Source organism: Carassius carassius, chromosome 26 (assembly GCF_963082965.1).
Source record: "Carassius carassius chromosome 26, fCarCar2.1, whole genome shotgun sequence".
Classification (NCBI taxonomy): Eukaryota; Metazoa; Chordata; class Actinopteri; order Cypriniformes; family Cyprinidae; genus Carassius; species Carassius carassius.
Window position 1 is genome coordinate 8406806 of NC_081780.1, and position 26593 is coordinate 8433398.

At 36.1% G+C, this 26593-nt stretch overlaps 2 protein-coding genes across 13 annotated transcripts in view; both read right to left on the reverse strand.

Annotated features, from left to right (window-relative positions):
- Positions 1–7717: 7717 nt before the first annotated feature.
- LOC132106268 (protein lifeguard 4-like) lies at positions 7718–10292 on the reverse strand. Its single transcript, XM_059511903.1, has 7 exons — positions 10105–10292; positions 9550–9658; positions 9326–9431; positions 9195–9228; positions 8977–9094; positions 8511–8556; positions 7718–8126 (listed from the first exon to the last, which is right to left on the reverse strand). Exons 1-7 carry the CDS (start codon positions 10193–10195, stop codon positions 7920–7922), a joined length of 711 nt encoding a protein of 236 aa, XP_059367886.1. The 5' UTR covers positions 10196–10292; the 3' UTR covers positions 7718–7919.
- A 4737-nt stretch (positions 10293–15029) lies between these two features.
- The window catches only part of LOC132105699 (glutamate receptor-interacting protein 1-like), a 265793-nt gene continuing 254229 nt past the window's right edge, over positions 15030–26593 (reverse strand). For 7 of the 12 annotated variants that reach the window (XM_059511015.1, XM_059511011.1, XM_059511014.1 and 4 more), the window contains 6 exons: positions 24849–25017; positions 22442–22480; positions 22043–22154; positions 18246–18479; positions 18011–18157; positions 15030–17589 (listed from right to left, as the gene is read on the reverse strand). In XM_059511015.1, coding sequence (XP_059366998.1) covers positions 17326–17589; positions 18011–18157; positions 18246–18479; positions 22043–22154; positions 22442–22480; positions 24849–25017 — 965 coding nt within the window. In that variant the 3' untranslated portion in view covers positions 15030–17325. Of the gene's footprint in view, positions 17590–18010; positions 18158–18245; positions 18480–21753; positions 21886–22042; positions 22155–22441; positions 22481–24848; positions 25018–26593 lie in introns of those variants that run through there. The other 5 variants (XM_059511009.1, XM_059511019.1, XM_059511013.1 and 2 more) reach the window with 3 other exon arrangements.

Consider the following 26593-nt stretch of genomic DNA (forward strand, 5'->3'; position numbering starts at 1 on the left):
ATACTCTTACTTGAGTAAATTTTTGGGGAAAAATCTGTACTTTTACTTCGTTACTGTGTGTTACGCTCCTCTCGTTACTTTATCTTAATGCAATAAATGTTATAATGCTTCAGTTTATTCCAAACGCGCCGTCTACTTTTCTCTGGGCAATGAGCGATGCCCATTCGCGAATGATTCATTCTTTTGAGTCAATTCTGTTCAAAGGCTTGATCAAACCAATCGGCAAACCAGTGAATTGGTTCATGAATCAGTTTGAATGAGTCGTTCAGTTCCCTGCCGCACGCGCTGAGCATCTGAAGTGGTTCACTCGGAGTTGTAACGTTTAAGAACAGAAAGAGCGTTGAAAACGTGGCTGGAACTGCACTGAATTGAAATCTGCAAAGGCTATTATTTGCTAGCGATGGAGATCCTTATTAGATGAACACCGCGCGTGCTGTCTACTGTTCAACAGGTAATAACTTGGGCTACATTCGATTACAGTACACGATACCACTGTGACATTAGTTTGTTGTACCTGTGTGGCTTATAACAGAGGGGAGTCAAGTTGAATGCAGCTTCCAAAAGACAAAAAATAGCCGATTAAGATTTTATTAATTTTAATACAATCACACCTGTGCAAGTACGTTCAGCGAGTCATATTATCAGCTGCTAAATTCAGATCTGTGATTGCTTGCTGGCGCTTAGCCAGAGATAGATGCGTTTATACAGCGCTGCGCATTATAACCAATCACACATGATTCTTTTGAGCTTATTAAAGCATTGGCCAATCAGAGGTGTTCCGATGAGTCATCGCTAAAATGCCGGTGCTTCCTTCACTCGCTCACTGACTGGAGACCTCTTTCTGGCGAATTCTCTCGCAGGAACAACAAAGTGCAGATGTGTGTACGAATCTTTAATTAAGATATTGATTTCACAGTGTTAACAGTTTCAGTGATTTTAATGGGAGTTTCTGAGAGTGATTGAAATCTAGACTGTCAGTGAAAATTATCTTTAATAATGTAAATGTTATTTGCTCTCTTTCTGAACAATGAAAGATTAGTAGCAATATTTATATCACATTAACTTTCAATGTTAAATTCACATTTAATATAAAGTCAGTCGTATTAAAAATATGTTATGGCATGACACCTATATCTGTTACTTAAGTAAACAGACAGGGTTTTATAATAAATTACATAAATTGGAGTAAAGGCTGATGAAATATATACATTTATACACGCACACATACATTACATACATTTTATCTATATATCTAAATAAAAATAGGCTCAGTACAGTATATATGACCCAAAGTAACTAGTAACTAACTACTTGAGTAGATTTTTTATCCGATACTCTTTTACTCTTAGTCAAGTAACTATTCAAGACTAGTACTTTTACTTTTACTTGAGTAAATATTTCTAGAAGTACTTTTACTTTTACTTGAGTACAGTTTTTGGGTACTCTACCCACCTCTGTATATACGTATACACTTAATCTTTATTTTAATTAGTTAACAGTTATTGCATCATTTGTTCCACAGGTTTTCTGAACCTTTAAGGGAGGATTGTAAAAATAAAGTGGGCCAAGTTTTACGGTCCGGTCTTGCGGCTTCTGAACAGTTGTTGGGTGACTACACTGTGGTGGGTCTCGCTCCATGTACGCTGCAGGCAAAGTTGCTTGTTGCTCTCCTGAGCAAAATGAGTGATTATTTCTGAAAAAAATTCCAAGCATTCACATATTTAAGTTGATAGAATGGGTGCCGATGTTTACCATCACCAACATCATGTTGGTTTGGTAAAAGTCACGTCATGCAACTGGAATGTTGATGTCTACTTACCAAATACATAAAGCCTTGTGCAACAGCCACCTGGAAGAGCATTCATCCATTGAGCTTTAATCTCTCAAAAAAGCAATCTCTGGTTTTCAAGGTTGAAAAGGTTTGAAGAATTGCACAATTCTGAGGCTTGTCTATAAATTCTGTCTTGGTAAAGAAGAATGATGGCAATGTGCATGCAATCATACACACATATGCAGGATCATTTACGCATTACGCCAATTAACCTCTACAGGGGGCACTGATCGATCAGCCGTGCTTCCCGCCGTGGTCCAGAGGAAGCTGGTGTGGTGGCCAGAGAGGACAGGTGAAAATAAACAGCTGGTCGGGTGATTATTTGTCCTGTTCCACATCACATAGCAGCTCGGCCCACCATGATTGCCCATGGGAGCCACGTGAATTTGCCCTGTCAGGTCACCTTTCATAGAGGAAATACAACAATAACAAAAACACTATCTGGAATGCCAAAAATGAAGCAGGCAAATGAAATGGCGGTAACCATGAAAACTGAGTCATTTCATGCCCTTGAATTTTCCAGACATCTGGTAACTTGTGTTAAGCAGGTGCAGTCTGGGTACGAACAGGTATGTTCCATTTATATCTGCCTCTGGGCGATGGAGCGGGTACATCAGAAAGATTCGGTCTGTTGAGAATCAATTGAAATGTTCTTTCTATTACAACTCATATAATGGCTCTTATGAGAATCATAACATTGGACGATTCACCTTCGGATCACGTAGGAAGGACTGAAGGGCAAAAAAAGTGTATATGTGAGCTTCAGATATGTTAGACTAATCCAAAATTAATATTTAAGCTCAGTTGACAGGCATAATATGGGTTCCTGCTAAAATTATTTTGGACTTCTCTCTCCTCTTCTTTAAAGAGCTTATGAATGATAAAAACACCGTCAGCCAATCAGAATCCACAGAAATTCTAATTCTAATTCAATGAGAATACACAAGTCCATATCACCATTAAATTTATATATGTACAATCCACATTCAACCAGACACATCGATGCATCAGCCTGTTGTCACTCACAGTCAAAATCACGGCAAAACTTAATATTACTGGTTTTTAAACTATGGTAACTTTTTACTGTCATGTTTGCGAATGCATTCATCTTGTTTTAGTTCAGCAATATCGTCTGTTAAGATATGCTAAGGACCGGCTTTGGCCATTCCAGTATGGAGGACAGCTTATGTATAGTGGCCCACAGAAACAGCTGCTATCTATGTATATATATCTTTGGTCACAGGAAAAATCTATGAGTTTTACAAGATGCCACAGCTTGGTACAGCCTAAGGCTGTAAAAATCACTAAGATTTACATACTTAAAGAAATACGATAACCTTTTAAACATGAAAATGTGTTTTATATACATATATATATATATATATATATATATATATATATACAGTACAGACCAAAAGTTTGGAAACATTACTATTTTTAATGTTTTTGAAATAAGTATGCATTTATTTGATCAAAAATACAGAAAAAATGTAATATTGTGATATATTATTACAATTTAAAATAATTGTTTTTAAATTTATTATACTTTAAATTATCATTTATTTCTGTGATGCAAAGCTGAATTTTTAGGATCATTATCACATGATCCTTTAGAAATCATTCTAATATGATGATTCATTATCAAAGTTGGAAACAGTTCTGCTGCTTAATATTTTTTCAGAACATGTGATACTTTTTTAGGATACTTTGATGAATAAAAAGAAAAAAAAAGAAGTTAAAATATAAATATTTTGTAATAACAATATACACTACTGGTCAGTAATTTGGGGTCAGTAATTTTTTTTCTTTCTTTTTTTTAAATAAAATCAATACTTTTATTCAGCAAGGATGTGTTAAATTGATAAAAAGTGATAGTAAAGAAAATATATTATTAGAATTTTTTTTTATTTTGAATAAATGCAGTTCTTTTTAACCTTTTATTCATCAAATATATTAGACCGCAGAACTGTTTCCAACACTCATAATAAATCAGAATATTAGAATGATTTCTAAATGATCATGTGATAGACTGGATGTTACATGTGACACTGAAGGCTGGAGTAATGATGCTGAAAATTCAGCTTTGCATCACAGGAATAAATTATATTTTGTAAAGTATATTCAAATAGAAAACTATTATTTTAAGTTGTAATAATATTTCACAATATTACAGTTTTTTCTGTATTTTTGATCAAATAAATGCAGGCTTGATGAGCAGAAGAAACTTCTTTCAAAAACATTAAAAATGGTAATGTTTCCAAACTTTTGGTCTGTACTGTATATATATAAATATATATATATATATATATAAATATCCCATAATTAAGGGGTTTGAACCTGAACCTGAAACAAGTGGCTAGAATTTACACCAGAGTGCTTCACAGGAGGAAATTTGACCTTGCCAAATGACAGCACAATGCAAGAAGAAGGATATGAAGATGTTGTACAGGCCCTGCAAGGAGAAGCAGAAGTCATCAGTAAGGTGAGGTTGTTTGAGTCTGTTTGTGCCAGTCAGGAAAAAATTCCCCTGTGGTGTGGAGGAGAAAGACAGAACCAACAAAAGCAACGAGTGCATTATGCCCAAAGGTTCTCGTCAGTGTCCCGGCAAAAGAGAAGCAATGAAAGCAGGACATCAAAGGCTGAGCAGGAGAATGGGCTGTCTGAGCCAAGAGCTTTAGATCTGCTCTGCCCCCCATACATTATCACCCCGCCGGAAAATACAGTAGGCTTAAAGGTAGAGGTAGAGAACACTGCAGCGTGGTTACTGGGGATGGGCACTGACTCTTGATGCAAGTGTCATTGATTTCAAGAATACAGATAGCTAAACAAATATACTGAATATTAATAATGCCCTGCCAAGCACGTGTGGTTTTCCCAGACAAGATGTCATCTAAGGGTTAGGAATGACTTTATTATGAACATTGGCTTTCTGAATTCAAACATTTAAGCCTTATTTAACCCTATTTAAAAAATAAAACTAAAACTTCTATTTTTCCATTTTATAAAAAAAGAAAAAAAAAATATTTAAAATTTGTACTGGATAGAAATTTTAATCAACCACAGAAATTTCTATAATCTTTCCATTACTTTAAGGCTTTGCATGCCTTTCCAGGTCTGGGAATCAATATTTTCCCTGATACTTCCAGATTTTCCTTGGGAATCCTGATGTATGGAAACAGTTAATTTTGAGACTCTTTTGTTTCTTTCCAATTGCATGCCCAAATTCTTTAATCTCTTTTAAACATTGATAAATCTGTTCTTTAATATTGTATACACAGCTTGTCTATAAACGTGTGTGTGGCAGGACTTTTATTGTTAACAATAAAACAGCAAACAGTGCAAATAGGCAAAAAAGGCTAAACGAAAACACCTCTGAATCCTTTAGAGAGAATGCCAAACCACCCACTCCATCAAACTAAACCTGCCAAGAAACATCAGACAGAAACATGCTGTGCCACCTTCTTATAGTATGATGAAATGCTATAAATAAGGGCTAGGAAAATTATACGGGAATAACAAAAAAAGAGGTAGGAGAATGCATTAACAAGAATCTTCCAGACGTGTGCCATAAGGAGACTCTTAACTAAATAAATCACCTCACTAAGGCTTTGAAAAGCGATCAGATTTACACGGATGGTGTGCTTTAAATTTCCCAGCCTATATGATTGTGTGTATAGTCTGAGCTGTAAAGTGAATCAGTGTCTCTAGAGAATAGGATCTTTCCCTCTTGTCTCAAGACTGCCCTGCTTCTCCTGAGACAAAAACACTGACATCAAAGCCTTGCTGTCATCACACAAGAATTTCTGAGTGCCCCCATCCTTCAAGAACCAGCCACCCTGGAATTTTAAGTGGATTTCTCCATCCCATCTCTCCCTGGGTCTTTCTGAACAGAACGGGTGAGGGGGATCTAGTAGTGTGGATGGCAAATCATGTGACTTCTTAAACTGAGATCAAATAGAGCTCTCCTCTCATGATTTTTTAATACCCACTCTCTTATGTACACGCATATAATCCAGAAATGAAGTCCACTTAGGGTCAGCAGCACAGGAGATCAGGTTTGATTGGACGGGAAGAAGTTAAATGACTCCAAAAATGCACTCAAAATTTTCATTTTCAACATTAAAAAAAAAAAAAAAAGTATATATATATACACACACACACACACTTTATTTCACTATGACATCAATGTATGATAAATCTTATAAAAATAAATAAAAGAGACACACACACAAACGCATATTTATTGAATATTTCAGTATGACATCATTGTATCATAAATCATAATCATATATGTTATTATACATACATCATCTTGTCCAGTTAATCTTACCAAATTACCTTTTTTTAGGTAATTTGCTATTAATATTTTAAGAAAGAAAAGTTTCCACCTTCCATTAAAAAGATATTTGTAACCCAAATATATCTGAAACCTGTTAACTCTATTTCTACCTGTTAACTAACGAACCGTTTATAATTACACAATGTTGTCAATGTTCTTAGATAATGAAGTTATTCCTCTTTTAAACTGGGGTTGCTGGGTTGGGTTTAAAATCTTTTTTCCAGTCAGTGCCGCGCGGTTGAGTGTGTGATACTGCCACCTATCAGTGATCCAGTGACACTGCATCTATGTTCTCCGTCACTCCAGATCTAAGGCCAAACAGGAAGAGCCCCCACAACTGAAATCTCTCAACTCGAATAAACCAACGTACATCACTTTAATAACCCTGATCTACTGATAGACATTCAGATTTTTGATGCAAAGAGATCAATAAATGGTTCAAACTGACCGATTTCAATCAAACTCGAAGCAGAACTCATTTATGATGTCATGTTAAAGTGAAAGTATGCAGAAGCTCATACTTACACTTTGAACGTGGCAAAAGTTATTTTTATCTTTATTATTCTGTGTTTTTTATGCAATGACAGGGCATCAGCACTTTGTTATTTTCCTTGACCAATCAGATTCGAGGGTGGTAACTTTCTGTTGTACATGAAAACAACAAATATGGATTCAAATAATTTTATTTTCATTTTACACCAAAAACATACAATTTTATGACATCTCAGTTTTTATATATGACCATTTTGTCCTTAAAAAAAAATCAATGACAGCAATATATTTATGTTTTATGATAATAATTAATATTTTATTATGATCTTTATTGCACTTTGGATAAAGACATATAGAGGTCCCTGAATATTATGTTCTCAATTATTTTGTAATTTTTTGGTTTATTAAAAATGAGCAGACTGACATAATGAAAAATAGTTTGATACATTTGAAAGTGACTGCATGCTGCTTTAACATTGTTTAGTGAATGTTCTATTGTGACACCAAAAACTGCTGCAAATACAACAGTGCTTAACTACATTTTAAAATCTTTGCATTTTGATTTCATTATAGTTTTTTTTTTTTTGCAAGATTGTTTAATTAGAGTTTAAGTTATTCATTAAGATCCCACATACAAGTCCAAATTAAAGAAAAGAGTCTCAGGCTTCAAATACAGTTTGTTCCCAATCCATAAACACTGATTCACAACACCTAATTAAATATGCAAAATCACCATGGATTACAAAATCACACTACAGTCGACTTAAAACAGAAATCTAATCAACACAGCAGATCAAGTTAAGTTGTACAATCAGGTTTGCAAAATTCACATGCGGCCATTAAATTACAAATACCGATTTGCAAGCTGAAAGTATGCAGCTGGTTGGGAAACTACATTACAATAAGAGTGTCTTGAGGAGCTTCAGCTCAACTAATGGCAGAAATGAAGCAACATTTTTGCTGTTAATGCCCAATTAGAAGAATAGCACACATACTCCATTAATTCTGAACACTGCAAGAACTGCAATGCAAAGACATTAATGTCTTATATTCAGTGATTTTTTGAAGACTTTTATTCAAATAAATATTTTAGATTGTTGTATACATTTTTTGTGTGCAGATCTTTATTATTATTTGATTAGTTACAACATTATTTATTATACATGGAATCTATTAAATGAAAGAATATTATTTTAATACCACTCCCAGCATTACACCCAGAATTCACTTCAGAAAGTGAAGAGGAGCATCTAACATTCAGTGTTTCTTCATGGAGTCGAGGATGCGCAGGATGTAGATGAACAGGTTGACTATGTCCAGGTACAGGTTGATGGATGCCAGGACGTGCTCCTCCGGTGACAGCTTATGCATCAGCAAGTGAGTATCGAAAATAATGAACCCGCAGAACAGCAGAGCTCCAGCCCCAGCGAAGACCAACTCCATCGTGTCATTGTAGAAGAAAAGCTGAAGGACACAGAGTTGCACAGTTGATGAAATGTGTCTTGAAATTAAATGAAGCCACTTGACTGTATGACTCTTGACAAATTCAAGTCAATCAATTTGATAAATAATATATAAATATAAAATAAACTATTTATACAGGTGCATCTCAACAAATTAGAATGTCGTGGAAAAGTTCATTTAGTTCAGTAATTCAACTCAAATTGTAAAACTAATGTATTAAATACATTCGAACACACACAGACTGAATTAGTTTAAGTCTTTGGTTCTTTTAATTGTGATGATTTTGGCTCACATTTAACAAAAACCCACCAATATATATACTTAAATCATCCTTAAACTTGTATTAAACCTGGATCATTCCGTTGAATTTAGCCTTAGACTCACCCTCATAAAGCTTGCAATGATCAAGATCCACAGGCCAGCAAACAGACTAGGAAAAAAATGACCAATTAGGATTTTTTTTCGCATTTGCATTATTAAAAACCAAACAAAGGACAGACAACCTGTTGGAGTTGAAAAGCAGGACCAATAATATGACTGAAGAAATTCTTCAGTCCTCCTCATAAAAATACATTAATTTTTCCTCCCAGCGACTTCCCATGCCGATGAGTGGACTATGCATCACATCATATAACAGAGTTATGACTCATGGACCCCCATTTTTTTCTTACATTACATTTTAATGACCGGAAAGAAGAATGTTTCTCCAGAGACAACTTCTGCCACAACGCAAGAACATCATTCCACACAGATTCAGGAGTAAATGGATTAAAACAATAATTCTTGCACTCAGTTACTGTGATGAATGTGACAGATCCGGGTCTTCAGCGGACGAGAAAGAGAGAATTACCTGGCTCCGAGTTTGCTGAAGTCTCTTTTAGACTGGAAAGTGTAGGCAGTGAGACCCAGGAACACAGCAGACGTGAGCACAAAGGCCTGGAGCACTATGGTGTACTCATAAAATGACACTAAAAGCAGAAAAATATGGTATCAGATGATCCTTCAAGGAAGTATCCATTAATATTATGTGAGTGGACTTCTATAAATGAAGAAAATTAATGAACATACCCGCAGTGGCTACAGACAGAGATTCCAACAGAGTCTGCATAAACATATATAGGCATTACATTACAGTTCTTCATAATATGAAGTGCATACATATATGCACATACCTATATAAAGTTTTGTGGCATACTCACAAATCCAAACAGCAAGTAAAGATTGATGGGGTGCTGGTGACGGTACACAGCCAAGGCAAGGAGAAGGATAAGGGACCCGATAGCAGATATCAACACCAGCACGGGACTGAAAAATGAACACAGTGCATCACATTGATATATTGACATAGATTAAAGTGCAGTTAGAATCATTTAACAGCCACAATGATGTGGCGAACCAACAGGGGAGGATCATGTGCTCTTACCTTTCGTGCACAAAGTTTTTAATGGGGTTACAGAGCATGAAAAGGGCAGACACAGCAGTGGTGACGATAATCTGCAATGACAGGATGGTGTAGACCTTGCGGAGGAAATCTAAAGAGAAATAACACTTGAGCATCAACTCTTCAACCGGAAATATCATACTACATTTCCTAAAACTTCACTGGGTTTATTTATATTTTTAAACAAGATGTCTACCGGTCATACTAAACCTCGATAAGCAGGTTTGACAACTAAATAAGAAACATGTCAGATTTCTAAGAAAACTAATAGTCAGATTTTAAGTCTGAACATTGCAAAGAACTGCAATGCAAATAAATGAATGAGCCTCATGACAGCTGATTTAAGATTGCGCCAGAAGTCTCCTGTTTACCTGGACCTCATAAAGAAACAAGGTGAAATAAATAATTGAAATGAAACGGGGATCCCACTCCAGCTGTTGTACATGTTATTCATTTCCTGTCAATGTTTTTAAATGGACTATATTACTGATTACGTAGACACCAAAGGCGTTTAAATACATGTAAACTGCGACTCACCCATCCGGATGTGGACACTCGCCGTCGCGACGTTCGTGCCATAATTAAAATCATCCTCAATGGATGATCGCGGATACTTCTCCTCATTCATGTTTGATCGAATTAAACGCGTATCATTTACTCATAAACACAAGAGATAATACGACGCTCTCTATCGTCTCTTTCTGTGGTTTTTCTTTTCATTCCATACTTCAAATACGTGCTTACTGCCACCTAGCGGATGATAGAAACCACCAACTGTAAGATTAGTATGCATTTATTATTATAATACGTGTTTGTTTTTAATGCTGTGGATAGTGAGACATCCTCAAATACACTTTACAGTAAGTAATATTATACTTAAGTTATCATTGCGTTACATGACTGCTAAACAAAACGTATAAAACACAAAACGTTTAACTGACTGTCAAATGCCCATGTAATAGTAAATTATTAAAGATAATAATATAAAACATGTAGCTAAATAATACAGCTGTATAATTGACTTTGGTAATATAAATTATTCTTTTATCCTAAAAGTAAACCTACTTCCACTCTGAAGTATCAAAGAAGAAAGCATAATGCATCGTTTGTTGCTCGATTGAATCGGTTCTATTTAATGAATCATTAGCTGGTAACTGTGTGAATGATTCGCGATTCAGTCAGAATCGTTTAGACAGTTCATACAGCTATTTAAAAACTTGACGAGGTAAAATTATAAGGGCAAACGAATACAAAATACAAAAACAGTAGATAAAGTAGAAATATAAACGGCTTTGAAGTACCATTTAAAAATTATGACACAACAATTTTATAACTTATTGTGAATTTTGACAACTATATGGATCACTTTTACATCAAAATGGCTTCGATTCATTTTATAGCCTTATAGCCTTTCATATGTGTACAGTAGCCTAGTTGCAAAGCTTAAATATTAAACACCCTTTTAGTATTACAAGGGAAGGATATTTATCTTGGTGAAATTGTAATCTGTTATGGACATGTACGTACAGTGATTGTTGAATCTAAGAATCATATTTTTGCAGATATCATTGTGATATTGTCAACACAGTCAAGACAGGATTTTTTTTAATAAAATATTGATGAAAAAAAAGAGGACACTTACAATATTGTGTTCAAAATCTACAAGAAACAAGAAAATGTCCAAATGATGCTGGTCACATGGTGTTGTAATAAACCATTTTTAGTGTTTTGGTTTATTTTTTCTGACATGCAGATTTTAGAAATTTATTATAATGTTGACTAGCATTTTTATTCATTATTTTGAACTCACGGCCCTTTCATGTCAAAAACAGACACAGAAAAAAAAATAGAGGATATCAGAGTCATTTCTTTTTTTTTTTTTAGATAAGCTGTTCACATAATGGATAAGAAATTTGTTAGAAAAAAATATAATCAACATCAGTGGACATGAAATGTACTCTGAAATTATAGAAGGACTGGTAAATCCTCTTATGCAGACACTTTTTGGGAATTTTTTAACCCTCAATATTACCTCTTTCTTGGACACCCCAGAATTTTTCAAGTCTCCTTTAGCTACTTTTAAGCATATAAGTTTATTTAGATGTAGACCTCATGACAACTTCACCCAGTCTTCCTGATTTATACAATTCCTGACATATGACAATGTAAATGAAAATAAAAATGACATTTGGAAGACTAGTTTTGCATTTTCTAAAATGACCAATCATCCCCCAAACACTCTGTTTTGGTCCCCCACCAGATTTGCACTTCTAAGTATACGCTATTATATAAAGCATCAGGAGATGACCTTGGAGGACATGAATTAGCACACATCCAAATTAAATCACGATTCTACTTTACATAATTCATTCCAAACGCCTTAAATTTAAATTTCCCGACAGGTACGCTGGAGAATCCAGGCAGTCTTCTGTCATCTCTTTTCCATTCTCAGAAGGGTTTCCTGCACCTGCTTCCTTCCTTTGTGGTGTTAATCAGCTAATACAAGTAAAAGACCCCGCGGAGAGCTCCACCTCATATTAAACCGACACACGCTCATACTCAAGACAATTCATTGCGCTATTTTTAATATTCCACTTATTTTATAACCCCAGCAGTGGGTGCAAAGTAATTTTCTTCAGGTTTAATTACAACCTCATCTCCAAAGAGAATACTGTTGTCTTTCTCTTTTGTGTGCTGGTTTCGGCCATGTAATGACATGCTGGTGGGATTTGTTTAGTGCCAGATTTAATGCATAAGTTGCTCACAGTCTCTCTTGGGCATGCTTAACAAAATGCACCACTGCCGTTGCTTTCCCTCAGGAGCTTGAGGTGGAAGCCAGCTCTTTATGGAGTCCACACAGCATTTCATTAAAGTCTATCTGGAGCCAGCCTCGGGGACATGGCCACATAATTCATTTGGAAGTACACTGTCTCCTGCATCCCCTGTATGTGTTTCTGAGTAACCTTATGGCTTATCGCATTCAGGGGATGCTTTCCATCACATCATTTCTTTCATGTGGCACATAGCACTGGTTCCTTTTCTATTTCCAATCCTTGTTTTTCCTTTTACACCATATCAGCTATTACAGGCTAATAGAAAAAGTATAGGTACATTACCAGCGATCTTAAAGGAATATTTCACCCCAAAATAAAAATATGCTGAAAATGCACTCACGCTCAGGCCATCCAAGATGTAGATGAGTTTGTTTCTTCATCAAAACAGATTTGGAGAAATTTAGCTTTACAACACTTGCTCACCACTGGATCCACTGCGGTGAATGGGTGCCGTCAGATTGAGAGGCAAATAGCTGATAAAAGCATCACAACAAGTGAAGCAAATGACTCCGGTCCATTAACAAACTGTGAAGTGAAAATCTGTGTGTTTGTAAGAAAGAAATGTATAATTAATGGAATTTAACTTTAAATCGTGAATATTTCAGGATGTAATCCATAAGTGAAAAAGTCCATAAACCTGCTGTCCTCTCACATCAAAATCCACCAACATATTTATTTAGACCGGTTTTGGTTTCTAAACAGAATAGAATTAATTAGAAATAAAAACGAAACAGAATTTCTAAACTAATTCTAAATAGAATAAACGATCTGTGCATATTTCTCTCCTGATTCAGATGAGACAAATCTTTCAATGGAGAAAGCAATTCTATGAATAGAGCACTTGTATTTGAAAATATGGTTTCAAAATATATCATCTTTAATTTCCAACATGCACTAATCATCTTCATTATATAGAGTAATTCTTGTTACACAAAAACAGCTGTTAAGTAGATTTAAATTACTGAACCACCAAAAGCTTTAGAAAAATAAACAACCTTGGTAATCATAACTGCTTGTGAGTCTGTACCCCGAGTGAGCACCAGATGGAGCTCTCCCTTCTAACAGCAAACGTGACACAACCAGAGTAGTTTTAGGAAAGCTGCTTTGAACTGCTGCTTGTCAAGCTGTAAGCTGCTTATAATTTAAAGTAGTAGAAATGGTTCAAACGAGTGAAAGCTTAATGGTTATGTATCTTTGCTTCTAAGAGAAGAGATAGTGAGATCAATCCCACTCCATCAGCACTGTTCCTTGAGCATGACACTCACCACTTGCTTACTCAGGGAGACAAGAGCTGCAAATGCTTTTCTGAATGGAAAGCATCTGCTAGCCAAATGACAGTCAAGTAGCAAGTATGCAGACTCTACATAATCAGCTGTCTGTATGCTAAGCTAACTAAAACCGACATCAATAGTCATTAATGTCCATGACATTTATCATACTGTGATTTTGACACATCGTAATGTAACTATAGGCACTAAAAGTTCTTTGAGCCCTAATATAGTAATAGTAACGTACTGAACTCTAATCGATGCCTCTCTGCCATACACATCCATTTAAAAAGCCAAGCCGTTCTCATTTGAGAGAGAATGGGAAGAAAAAGTATCTCACAAGTATCGCACACCAGACGTGTCATTGTATACTCGCCTATTCAAGTTTAAAGGAGACCTGTTATGCCCATTTTTCCGATATGTAATGGGTCTCAGGTGTCCCTAGAATGTGAAGTTCCTGCTCATAAAAACCCACAAATTATTTTTCATATCATTTTGAAAATGTACCGTTGTCGCTTGCGAAAACACAGTGGCAGTGTCGTGGGTGGAAATGTGCAGATTAAGGGGCGGTAATATTATAATTATAATATCACCTTTCTATGCCACGGGGAGAGCGAAATCTGAGCGGCTTGTTTTTGCAGGCTTGCAGACAAACTTACTGGATTGTTCCGAAAACCTGTTTATAGCACTTAAACATGGAAAAAGTCAGATTTTTATGATGTGTTACCTTTAAGGAGGGAATTCAAAGAAGTGAATCTAATCAATAGTAGGTCTACACAGGCAAAAGTGAACTTCTAAAATGAACCAAATGGCATCAGTGAGTTTCAATTTAGATTTAGATTTAGTTAGAACAAAAACCGTGCAAACGTAAAAGGTAAGGGCAATCAATATTACTATTGCATATGAAGCAGACAATATTCTAGCCAAGAAACCAATTTATTAGTGGAAAGTGCACTCTTGCAGCAAAGGGTGAAATCAGTATGTACAAATATTTATCTCAAATAATTGTGAATGCAGTTGAATGGAAAATGATATGAGTGATGTGGCAGGAATTGATAGTGAAAGGCTAATTTTTAAGATGTGGTGCTTCTCGTCCAGGGTGTGACCCTCTTTGCACTTTATTTTGCTAATGTTGGAGGCTCTTGTTTGAAGGGCATGTTTTATGAATAATAACGAGTGAAAGAAATTAATATTATTTATAATTTCATATTCAGATGATGTTAAGTTCATTGTTCACTGTATAATTTTGTAATTTTCTTGTATCCTAAATCTGTACTGTTATGTCAATGTGAGTGGCAGGGGATCTTAAAATTGTATAACATAAGATGTCTGATTAAATCAAAAGAGCATTTCGGTGTCATCTCTTCACTCTGCATGTTGTTTTATTGTTTCTCTGTTCGTCGGCCATACAAAGGATTACAGCTGTAGGAATCCCCAAATGTATACATAGACGATAAACATCATGCTAACAAAGTATTAAATTTGTACAAAAATACTTTACAGCTCATAATACCTGTCCATTAGAAATAAAAATACAATATTTTAGGGACATAACCGTGACATTGAATCATAAAATTATTGTATACTGAAAATGAACACCCACTATTTTAACTGGCAGTGCTTGACTTCACTAAACGTTTCCACAAATGGAACATAAAAATGACTTGTTTCACTTGACCGGCGTGTATTTGTAGTAACACAGTGAAGTGTTGTAACAAACATAGGTCAAGGTCAAGGAAAGCGTAATGAAAGTGACAACTAACTTTGAATCAGGGCTTGAAAACCATAATTCAAGATTTGTTTCAAGCGAATTGAGAAACATGAGTTTGGGGAATGAACCCGTACCTGAAAGTTTATCTGAAATAAAACGACAACAAAAGACACCTTTTCATCATCGTCAGACGTTCTCCATCAAGTGGGCTTGATGAGGTTTTTGTTCGGTTCAGGAGTTGGACCACAATGTGCCATTAGAAAATAGTGAGTAGACAGGATCTTTGAGCACTGACAACGAGGGTGACGTCACTCAATCAAAAGCACGGTTTCACACAGGTGGGTGAGGGTCTTCATTGCCATTAGCAGCTTACTTATGGCATGTTTTTTTTTCTTTACTTACATTATTTATTTCCAAGTAGAGCTACAAATGAGATGTTTATTGGTCTACCACATAAGGTAGAATGAATCCATTCTCTCATGATTTGACACTTCGTTTTTTTTCTCTTTACAAATGGATTGCGTACCCTTCGGGCTTACACAGTCTGGAAAAAAATATCAGATGAGACATTTAAACCATAACAGTACCATATACAAATTACCATAATGATTGATAACAATTTTAACAATGTGGGGAGGAATACAGAAATCTTTTCAGGATTTTTTTTTACTCATGGACATCAACCCCATGCTTGTGTTTTTGTCAGAAGTGGATACTGCAAATTTAAGCAAATGAGATGAATTTGTTCGCCGTAATATTCTCATTTATCACAGACAGCGGAGTAAACAATATGCGAGTACCTACTTGAACGCCTGCCGTTTTCATTTAGGAGATTGATGTTGGAATAAATAAGCTGTTCTATCCTTTGGGCCAATGATGGATTTTCTCAAAATGTGGGGCGAGAGTCTGGAGACCGCAGACCTACGGCGGTTACCTATCAAAGTGCAGAGTTTCCGAACTGTATGACCTTCTCCGTGCCGTCAATCTGCTTCGGTACATGCTAACCAGCCATCTCTCAGAAACACACGCATCCCTTATAAATCATCAGCCTCGATTCATAAAAATAGACATCTGTCCAATTTCAAGATAAGGTGCCTTTGTGCCACCCTCTATTATATGAGCGACATTGGATTTCATATTTACGTTGATATAGCGGACAGTGAACCGAAACATGGTGTTCTTCATGTAGCCAAGCGCTCGTGGGTTTTTTTTTTAACAGTAGTACTACAAAATAGATTAAAAGGTCTCATGCATTAGGCTATAACCCACATTCAGTCACAATTGAAAAATGGCTACCGAATTCATTGTGCTGATTTCCCCCCCCCCATAACAGCTGTATAATCTCTCGAAGAAAAGGGATCTGACCTTGGCATCAGATAGAAGGAAATACACGGACATACACTATACGCACACTTGTGTGTCAGTATCACAAAATAGGAGGATCGACAGTTGCGTTTCAAACGTGAAACTTTGACAGACTTCGTGGAGGCTTGCGTAATAAAGTCTCGGGACATGCGCGCACTCATTCAAACTCACACAAATACGGACAATCAGTGGCCAGTCCGATATCGTTAGTAAAAGTCTCAGTGTTGCTTTTATGCATTCTTTTTTTGAGTCCTCCTCAAAACTATTCTAGTTTATTGGCAATAAAAATTAGGGATGGCACTGTTTCAGGTTTCCCCCCCCCCACAATTTGGTTTTCCAAGAGGTCAGTGTGGTCTTCGCCGCCATTTTCACAGGGTAAAAACACCCAGCTTGTCAGGAAAGGACCTCTTAGTCATGGTGGTTCATGCTCTGACTTAGGATAGGGACTGGGTGTGTGCTATATAGGACAACAGGCCCCTCTCGTTTTCCTCCACTAGAGGGAGCCATTTTAGGGAGGGGAGGGTTCGCTTTAGCACCATGAGGAGAAGCGCTCCACTGCAGGCACCTGGGAGGAGTTCTGCTATAAAGTATTGTTGGGGTCTCTGTTCTCTAGTCCCGCTAGCGTAGAGTTGTGCTGGCCCTGCTCCAGCCCTGCGGTGGGCTGCTCGAGAGGGTCCCTGGAGTCAGTCCAGTTTGCTGCCTCGTCATTGGACAATGGGTTTAGTTCTGAGGGCTGCGAGGAAACCGGGTTTCGGCTTATGACTAGATCCAGTTTGTTCCCGGACTCTGCTATAAGAGGAACCACTAAGCAGCAGTCAAAGTCTCTAGTCCGGACGTGGTTTATCTATGACACAAAACAAGCATAAATTTAGATAACTTTTTCTGTACTTAGGGTCCTATGATCTTGCGATCTATGCAGAAAACACAGAATAGCGAAATCTAGTCATGAAAATGGAATTTACTTTATAATGCAGAATCTGGCAAAAATTGGACGAATAACTTTGAAGTTGGGCTGTACACAATTAATTAGCAATATGAACTGTGTTTGTAAATATTAGGAAGTAAATAGCCACACAACAAAAAGAAAGCCATTTAAATATGTCTGCTTTTGACATATTTAAATAAGTCTGCTTTTGATTTCATTTTAAAAGATAAAATTGCTGATACGGTGTGGTTTCCATTATTGAAAATGAAATGTAAATTGGGGGGGGTATTATGGTACTTGTTGTCCCATTATACCACGGGTCTGAACTACAGTAAATCACCTGTAGCAGTCTATCGTATGGCTTGAGTCCTCCGATTTCAGCAGGGCCACCTGGACGGATATTGTTAACATAAACCCCCTTCTCCAAGACTCCGTCAGACACGCTAAACCCGAAGTCTTCAGGGTCCGAGTCCTTCAAAAGGCTCACCTATGAATGTGGGCGCAGTTTCACACATTAAGCCTGCTGTATAGATATTTTATTATGAAATGACCAAAAAAAACCCCTGTATTCCCACCTTATGAAGCTCAACCGGGGTCGGCGACATGATGTCTTTGATCTCCTGCTTCATTCTCCTCATGGCGAAAGCCTTTCTGCCGACGTCAGTGGGCAGCGTGTTGCTGCGGTTGGCCTGTGTGTATTGTGTTTTGTTGCTGCCACGTTCCTGAAAGCTAGCCTGGCGGCCCAGATGGCTTCGGGTGGGCACAGGATCGTGGTTTAAACTCAAAGAGCTGCCCGACATGATGGTGGCCTACAGGGAAAACCATGAGGAACGGAGCTGAGTATGAATAAATATAAGCTCTGAGAAGGTTATAAAGCAAAATGTATTCAAAACACACTTTTAAGTAAATTTAAGTGTTCAAAAGTTAGGATCAGTATGGTTTTTTCTGTATTTTATGTTTTAAAATGTATACTTTTATTCAGCAAAGATGCATTCAAATGATCAAAAGTGACAAGTAAAGACATTTATAAGGTTTCAAAAGATTTCTATTTCAAAAAATGCTGCTCTTTTGAACTTTCTATTCATCAAAGAATACTGAAAACAATACGTTTTCCAATATTACTGTTTTACTGTATTTTTGATCAACTGAATGCAGCTTGGTGAGCTTAAGATGCTTTTAAAACATCACCTAAAAATTCTTACCAACTCCAAACTTTTGAACAATTACATTACATTGACAGTGAAACATCAATAAACACTCATTATGTCAGTTAACAAAATGCTGATGGACGATACACAAACGTTTAGTAACATGCATTTTCACACACTAATGGGTGGTTTGAACCTCTTCGACTTCCACCATGGCAAGCCATGGCAATGATTAAACAAACTTTTTTTTTAAATGTTTCTTGAAGTCCTTTGAAGATGATCTTCAAAAAGAACCCAGTTCTGGTTCGTCTTTTGCTTAGGACACTACTACACAAGATTTAACTGTTTCCACATCAATAAGCCTTGCTGCAGCTCTTCCATCATGCTTAGCATGAGCCCACATGCCTTTGTTCTCTTCGATCCACCGTCATTTGCTAGTTTGCGTGAATCTCACCCAAACTGCACGGAATGGGATTCCAGGTTAATGACAGGTGACCACACAAAAGAGGTAAGTCTTCTAAGCGATGGATCATTAGCAGCGTAAATAAAATCATTAAACCAGTGATCAGACATGTAAATCATGCATCTTGACACCACATTCAATCAATTCAGCATGTGAAAAATGAAAACGTGTGACTTTCGTACAATGTTTTTCGGGCCGTTTCAAACTCAATAGTACATTCTACGGACACAAACCAGAGGCAAACACTTTCATCGAATCCAATTAGGGCCAAAGGGTACATTCAGCGGAAAAGGCTTTTGATTTTATCTCATTTCCACAGACAAGTGGGATGGAAAGTGAAGAGCTTTCAAAGCGATTCCTAACATTGAGTACTAAAAGCTTCTCTGCGCTGTCGGCTACTCGTGGTCTGCATTTAACTTTAGGTACCTGATAAAGCGAAGGCAAGAAAATCAATCTGCTTACATGAAACGTTTCAAGGCTGGCCACAAAGCATGTCAAATCCAACAATGTGCGACATGACAGCAGATATAATCTACTGAACGACATTGACAAAAAATAAAATGTAATTAACAGCAGGCTAAAGCCATTTTCCCAGAAATTTATGCTATTTTAATCATTAAACCATTCCATTCACCTTTTATCCATCTTTTATAGTATTTAAAGGAATAGTTCATGCAAAATTATAATTCTGTCGTTATTTACGTACCCTTATGTTGTTCCAAACCCATATTTCTTCCAAATTAAAAGGCATTTTTAGGCAAAAACACTGTCAAGCTCCACAAAATCATCATAAAAGTAATGATTAAAAATGACTTAAATGTAATGACTAAAAAGCCATAGCTTTGTGTCTCATCCTTCATGGTTCTCAAATCTAATCTCGTTTGCATCAAGTTGCCTTGTAAAAACACTATTCGAACTTTGCACCAATAAAATGTATTGAATCTGTCACTTGAATTTCACAGTTACAGTTGTACACATTGTGTGCGAATACATGATGTCGAGGTTGATGAGAGATACTGCCGTGTAGTTCAGTCAGAGCCAAATGTGGCAATATTTCGATTCTTATTGGCATATTCAGTTCTCGTTAAGAGTCAAGCATCCCACTAGATGAGGATCTGCTTTATGGTGGGAAGATAACCGCAATGAGAAACTCAGACGCATATCAGACTGATATCAGTGTGTCCCTGTGCCGTCAGAGCACATTTTCTTCACAGCAGGCTGTGCTGTTAACAGGCGAAGACTTTCACCACTTGTTTTTCTGAGTAACAACATTTGGAACGATAACAATGTGATGGCCTTAAAATAGACAGAATTTGTTCATTAGTCTAATGACTGCAACCTAGTTTTCCAATGTTTTTTCCCCCCCGCAAGCTCTGAGTGAATGCAAATGTTTTTTTTTTTATTGTTATTTTATAAAAAAGGTGTTTGTACTTATGTATTTAATTCCTTTTTTTCCAGAGGAAAAATATAGGTTATAAGCATTACAGAGGATGTAATTTTCGTAAACATATTGGCACAGTTTCTGACCAATGAATTATTTATGATATTTAAGGGTTTTGGAATAAAATAAAAAATAAAAATGCTGAAAAACTAATCTTAAAAACAAAAAACTGAAATTGTTACCTTGGTACTAACTGTGCATAACTCACACTAAATTACTAAAACAAAAATTTCAATGAAAACCAAAATAAAAAAATGGGGATTTCCAGCAGTGTTGTTATCTGGAGGAAAATAATAATAATAATAAATAAATAAATAAACTAATAAATATGCTGAAAAAATGTTAAACAGAAATTAAAAAAGTTACCTTGTAATTAACTAGAATAAGATGAAGCAGAAAGCTCACGTAATTACTAAAACAAATTTGTTATTGCAAATCAAAATGTAAAAAAAATCTAATTAAAAATATCAATGAATACTACAACAGTATATAAATAAATACTAAAATCACCCTGATTTGCAGTGACTGGATAAAAAAAATGGATTTAGAAAATTCTTCAAATTTGCACTCACACGAGCAATTTTAACTAAAGAGCATAACTTGTAACAATTATAATCACTACAGAGATGTTTGTTTTTCTTTCTTTTCTAAAATTATATTATTTATAAATTAAGAATTAATTTATATATTTTAATGCTTTTAGCATTACACCTTTGAAATTTATTGAAACTTCCAGGTTTATATGTATATTTTAACTTACAATTTCATTTTAAGCAATTACATAAAATATATATATATATATATATATTTGCATACATGACTACAGAATGACTCAATACCTATCTCTTATATGAATGTAAATAAGCTTGGAAAAACATAATTGTGAATAAATGAAGACAGAATCTTGGTGAACTACACCTTTAATACGTCATAATTCATCTCGAATGCACCCCTAGGATCTGAAGTGGATGCCAGTAGTGGTTGTCTGTGAGCCCCCCCCCACCACCCCTTTTCAAGCAGGCCCCCAGCGAGAGACTCTGAACCCATTAGCACGAGAAGAACACTTGGGTGCCAGCGCTACAAGCAAAAGAGGAAGCCCAAAGAAAGGAAAGGGGTACCAAGATGGCCAGGTTTCTCTTATTCAGAAGCCTGTCTGGCTTGTCCTGGAAAAAGAAGGAGCTGTTACACAAAACCAGGGTTGGTACAGCATGCTACTGAAAAAAGATTGTGAAGTGGGGTTGATGAATGGAAAGAGCTAGAGGATGAATGTAGGTAGAGGGGAATGAACACAAATGGATGCCATTTTTCTTCCCGAGTTACCTCAAGTTCTCGCAGGATCCCGGATTGGCCACATGTTTCCAGGTCTTCGAGCGCTTGGGACCAGAAGTTCTCTTCCTGGTCTGGCTCAGTCCCGTCGTGTCCCACAGTGAACCTGTTTGAAACACAAACGGGACGTTTTAACCACCTGGTACGTCAAAAAAGCAGCAGCCAATGAGCAGGCAGGCGTGATGAACGCAAGGGACAACCAATGATCTGTGCAGGCTATGGTGGGGCTCTTAAAGAGATACACACACATACACACACACCCGGTGCGATCGGACACACTGTGATGGGTGGTGATGTCCTGGTGGATTGTGGGGCTTTGGGTTATGAAGTGAAAGGGCCGGATTGGTTCGGGGAAGCAGTGCAGGTTAACAGGCACACAGCACTGAACCTCACCTGCTGTCTGAGATTAAACCGGTGGGCAGCGTGGATGCCCTGTAATGGGAGATCAGCTTCAATCAATAACACAAACGTCAAACCATTTCTCTGTCTGTCACAGTGTTTTAGACTTGACATCTTGTATAGAACACATTTTGAGGGCCTTCATTATAAAACCATTCTCAAATGACAAAGAAATATGTACTGGAGAAGACGAGGAGTTCTTCATATTTAAATACAGATGGCAGAATGCAGACCATATTTGAAAAGACCGATGCTTTATAGTTGCAGTAGTTTCTTCTCCTTAGAACAAGTTTATATTCTGTTTTTCTAGAGTATATCTGATATAGATGTGTTTTCTAGATGATCTGTTGTAGCTCCATTTGTAGTGATTGTAGTTAATGTCAACATGAAATGGTCTGCATTCATTTTACCTCAATATTAGAGTGATACAAATAAATTCATTCAGTTCATTCCTACAACCCTGATTTGATTCATCAGAATTTAACTGGGTTGTGAAAAGTTGGCACAGTATGCGCAGATGAACTGTGCACAGTAAGACCAGGGATGTGTATTAAGAAACTAATGAAATGAGGTCAGCTTTGATTTCATGTTGACTTTAAGGCAGCTCACAGTCACCATTAAATGGAAACGGTACAATCCTGTGAAGAAAACTCAAAGGGTGATCATAACTCCAGTGTCAGCTAAATACTTTAAAAAGGTATTTTTCCAAACTAAGAGCCGCTGGCTTCATTACTGTGCATAGGGGCCCTTTATGTCTTTGATCTACAGTACAATGAATGTGAATTACAAATATCCAATGGTATGAGCCAACAAAGAATAAAGTGGAATCACCCCAGAAATGATCGATCAAAGCTCCAGTAACAGCGCGTTTGACAATACAATGTGCTGCAGATTGTACCGCGCAGATCAGTTATTATGACTGAGAGTCACATTTTGGGTTGAAACGAAGACCCACTTAATGTGAATATTAAAGTCAGTTCACTTCTAGAAATTGTTTTGATGGCCTTGTATGAGATTGTCTTTTGAATTTAATGAATTTTAGAAATCAACAAAACATTTTTATAGACATGGTTAAGTAGCACTGACTTCGCACAATGCCTTTTGTAGAGTCTGGCACTAAACTAGTCCATGATTCAATGGATACTGACACTTCAGTACTTCATTTTTAGGAAAATAAAGTGGTTATATGTTTTATGGAATAATAATGTCTGCAATCTGTTTCAGACAGAAGCCTTGTGTACTCTAATGTAGTATAAAATGCTTTCAATGAATTCAAGTCATCACATTAAACCATCAAATAGACCTGGCGGCCTTAATATACTCTTAAAGGGGTCATTGGATGCAAAATTCACTTTTGTTGTTGTTTAAACATAAATGTGCGTTGGAAGTGTGTGTACCCATCCATCCTATAATGATAAAAATCCACCCAGTGGTTTTAAAAAAAAATCCCTATTTTACAAATCCCCTTTCTCAAGTCAGTCTGTTCTGAGATTCCTGTCAGAATGACATAGTTCTGCACAGGCCCCTCCCCCGATAGTCGATTGACAAGGACATCTTACCTAAGACCCGCCCTGAGTGAGCTGTGAGCAGTCCACCATTGTGTCTACTCCGGTGAAGGGGAAGACAAGAATGTCTCAGATTAAGCGATTGAGGCGTTTTGTTGTTGGATGTAATCTCATCATTTAAATCATTTACTCCTGACATCTGAGCAGCTGAAGATGCAGAGGATTAACGTTACTTTAGTTTTTGAAAGGAATGCGCAGATCCCCAAAAATCTGCCTAAATACGTTTATCTTCGTGCAAATGATTCGTGATCCAGCTTCATCTACATAAGGAGGTCTTGGTTTTTATGAATCTTTGCAAATCGCCTTTCCTAATAATGTGCTAGTTAGCCAGTTTCGCGGCTGCTGTTTACAGTCTGCATGTCACCCCACAGAAGAGGGGGCGGGTTAGCAGAGCTCATTAGCATTTAAAGCAACACAGACTAGAACTGTGTGCTGAAAACAGAGCTGACTTTGACAAGGTAAAAAGGGTGTTTTTTACCCTACCATTGAGAAAGTATGATATAGACTTTTCATTAAGACCCTAAAGAATCATCTCAAAATGGGCATCCGATGCCCCCTTTAATATCTGACCAGGTTTTACCCAGACCTTGATTTCTTTTCTGCTAAACAAAAGAAGAATCTCTGAAGATCTTCCATGTAGCTCTTGAACAATGATAATTAATAAAACTGTCAAGGTCCATAAATGTTTAATGAATGAAAATAACAGCATATGAGTATGGAAAGACATGACGACTAGTAAATAGTGAACTAATCCTATGAAAAAAAAAGATTCATTATTATATTGGAATGTGTATATAAACTATTGTGTATAATTTATACATAGTTTATTAGTGTACCCGCTAGCGCTTGGCCTGTCCCATTCATCCACACCGAGTCCAAAGTCCGGCAGGATGTTGTTCCTCTGCCGGCTGCTGTTCACCGGGGAGAGGCTGCCGCGGCCGGGCTTGGCATTCCTCCACTCATGGCTGTGGAAACTGTAGCCCGATGCCTGGAAACCTGTTGGAGCTGAAACAAACACACACAAGCAATCCAAAATGTCTTGTTTGCTACTTCTGCCAATAGTGGGTGAATTGAGAAAATGCACTAGCCATAAATATTTTTTATTTGCCATGAAACTGCATTTTAACATAATAATACATATATTGTATTTGTGGAAAAAATACAACAATAATGATAACAACAAAAAATGTTAGACAAAATATGTAAATAACTCCACTTAAACAAAACTAATAAATAGTAGTAAAAGAATAGTATAGTGGGCTGTTTGAATTAAATTCAGTTCCATTCATTGTTCCATTGAATTAATAATAATGCTAAATTAAATTCAGATAAAATAGCTTAATGATTACATTGAAACAAAATGGATAACTTAATAAAAAATATATATTTTTATTATTAATAATGATAATAATAATAATAGTGTTTTTTAGCTAAATTCAGTTCCAATTAAATAAATTAATTGTTCCATTTAATTAATAATAATGCTAAATTAAATTAAGATAAATTCGCTAATTACATTAAAACATAACTAATAACTAAAATAAATTACTATTACTTAAATTAAATGCATGTATACTGTATATATTTCTTTTTTTAAATATCAAACATTTATTTGGATTAATATTATTATTATTATTATAAAAGGCTATATTATAAAGTTAAAATGACAGACAAGTCTGAAAAATAAAATAAAATGATAAAACAATAATAATATTTATAAATATGTAAAATATTGTAGAAAAAAAATTGGCTTAGGTGGCCCAAGTTTCTGTCCGACACGAATATGTTTTACTCAGCAAGAACAAAAATGAGATTGAATATTGCATACAGATATTGCATAAGATAAATTAGCTAATTACATTAAAACATAACTAATTAACTAAAATAAATTACTATTACTTCTAATAATAGTAAGCAGTTTGATCTAAATTATGTTCCATTTATTATTCCATTGAAATAATAATGGTAAATTAAATCTAGATGAAACAGCAGAATTATTACACTGAAAAAATAAAAACTGATAACTAAAAGAAACAAAAACAATAATAATAATAGCAGCTAAATAAAAATAGCTACATTCAGCTGAATATCCAACTTCTATGGAAATAATAATAATAAGGCTAAATTCAATTTAAATATATGATTCACTGAAACAAAACTAATAACTAACTGTAACTAAATATTATTGATGATGATGATAATAATAATGAGCAATTTATTTGTGTTTTTAAATTCAACTGAAATAAAAACTAAACTAAAAAGTATTACAATAAGTAAACAAATAAATAAATTGAATGAAAAATGCATTGCTGTGGCTCATGCTGAAGGTCACAATTTTACTTGCATTTGGCACTTGGCATGTACTTTTGTACCCTGCACACAATTAGCCTGCTGATAAAAGAAAAAAAATCCCTAAAATATATTTGACTGTGAATGAGGGGTAGAGCGAGAGAGAGTGTAAGTGAAAGCTACGGCAATAAACTGTTCCAGTGTATTATGCTGTACTCTCGCACAACACCGACACAGAAGCTCCTGGAAGCACAGGTTCCCAGGCTCCCATCATTAATCTGGCTCAAGACTG

Bases quoted from the DNA above. Each gene is read 5' to 3' on its own strand.
- LOC132106268 (XM_059511903.1), bottom strand. From the start codon at position 10,195: ATGAATGAGGAGAAGTATCCGCGATCATCCATTGAGGATGATTTTAAT. The intron at 9,432-9,549 runs GTAAGAGCACAT...TTCATTTTTCAG, and splicing joins AAAAACTTTGTGCACGAAAG to TCCCGTGCTGGTGTTGATAT. The intron at 9,095-9,194 runs GTATGTTCATTA...TTCTGCTTTTAG, and splicing joins TCTGTCTGTAGCCACTGCGG to TGTCATTTTATGAGTACACC.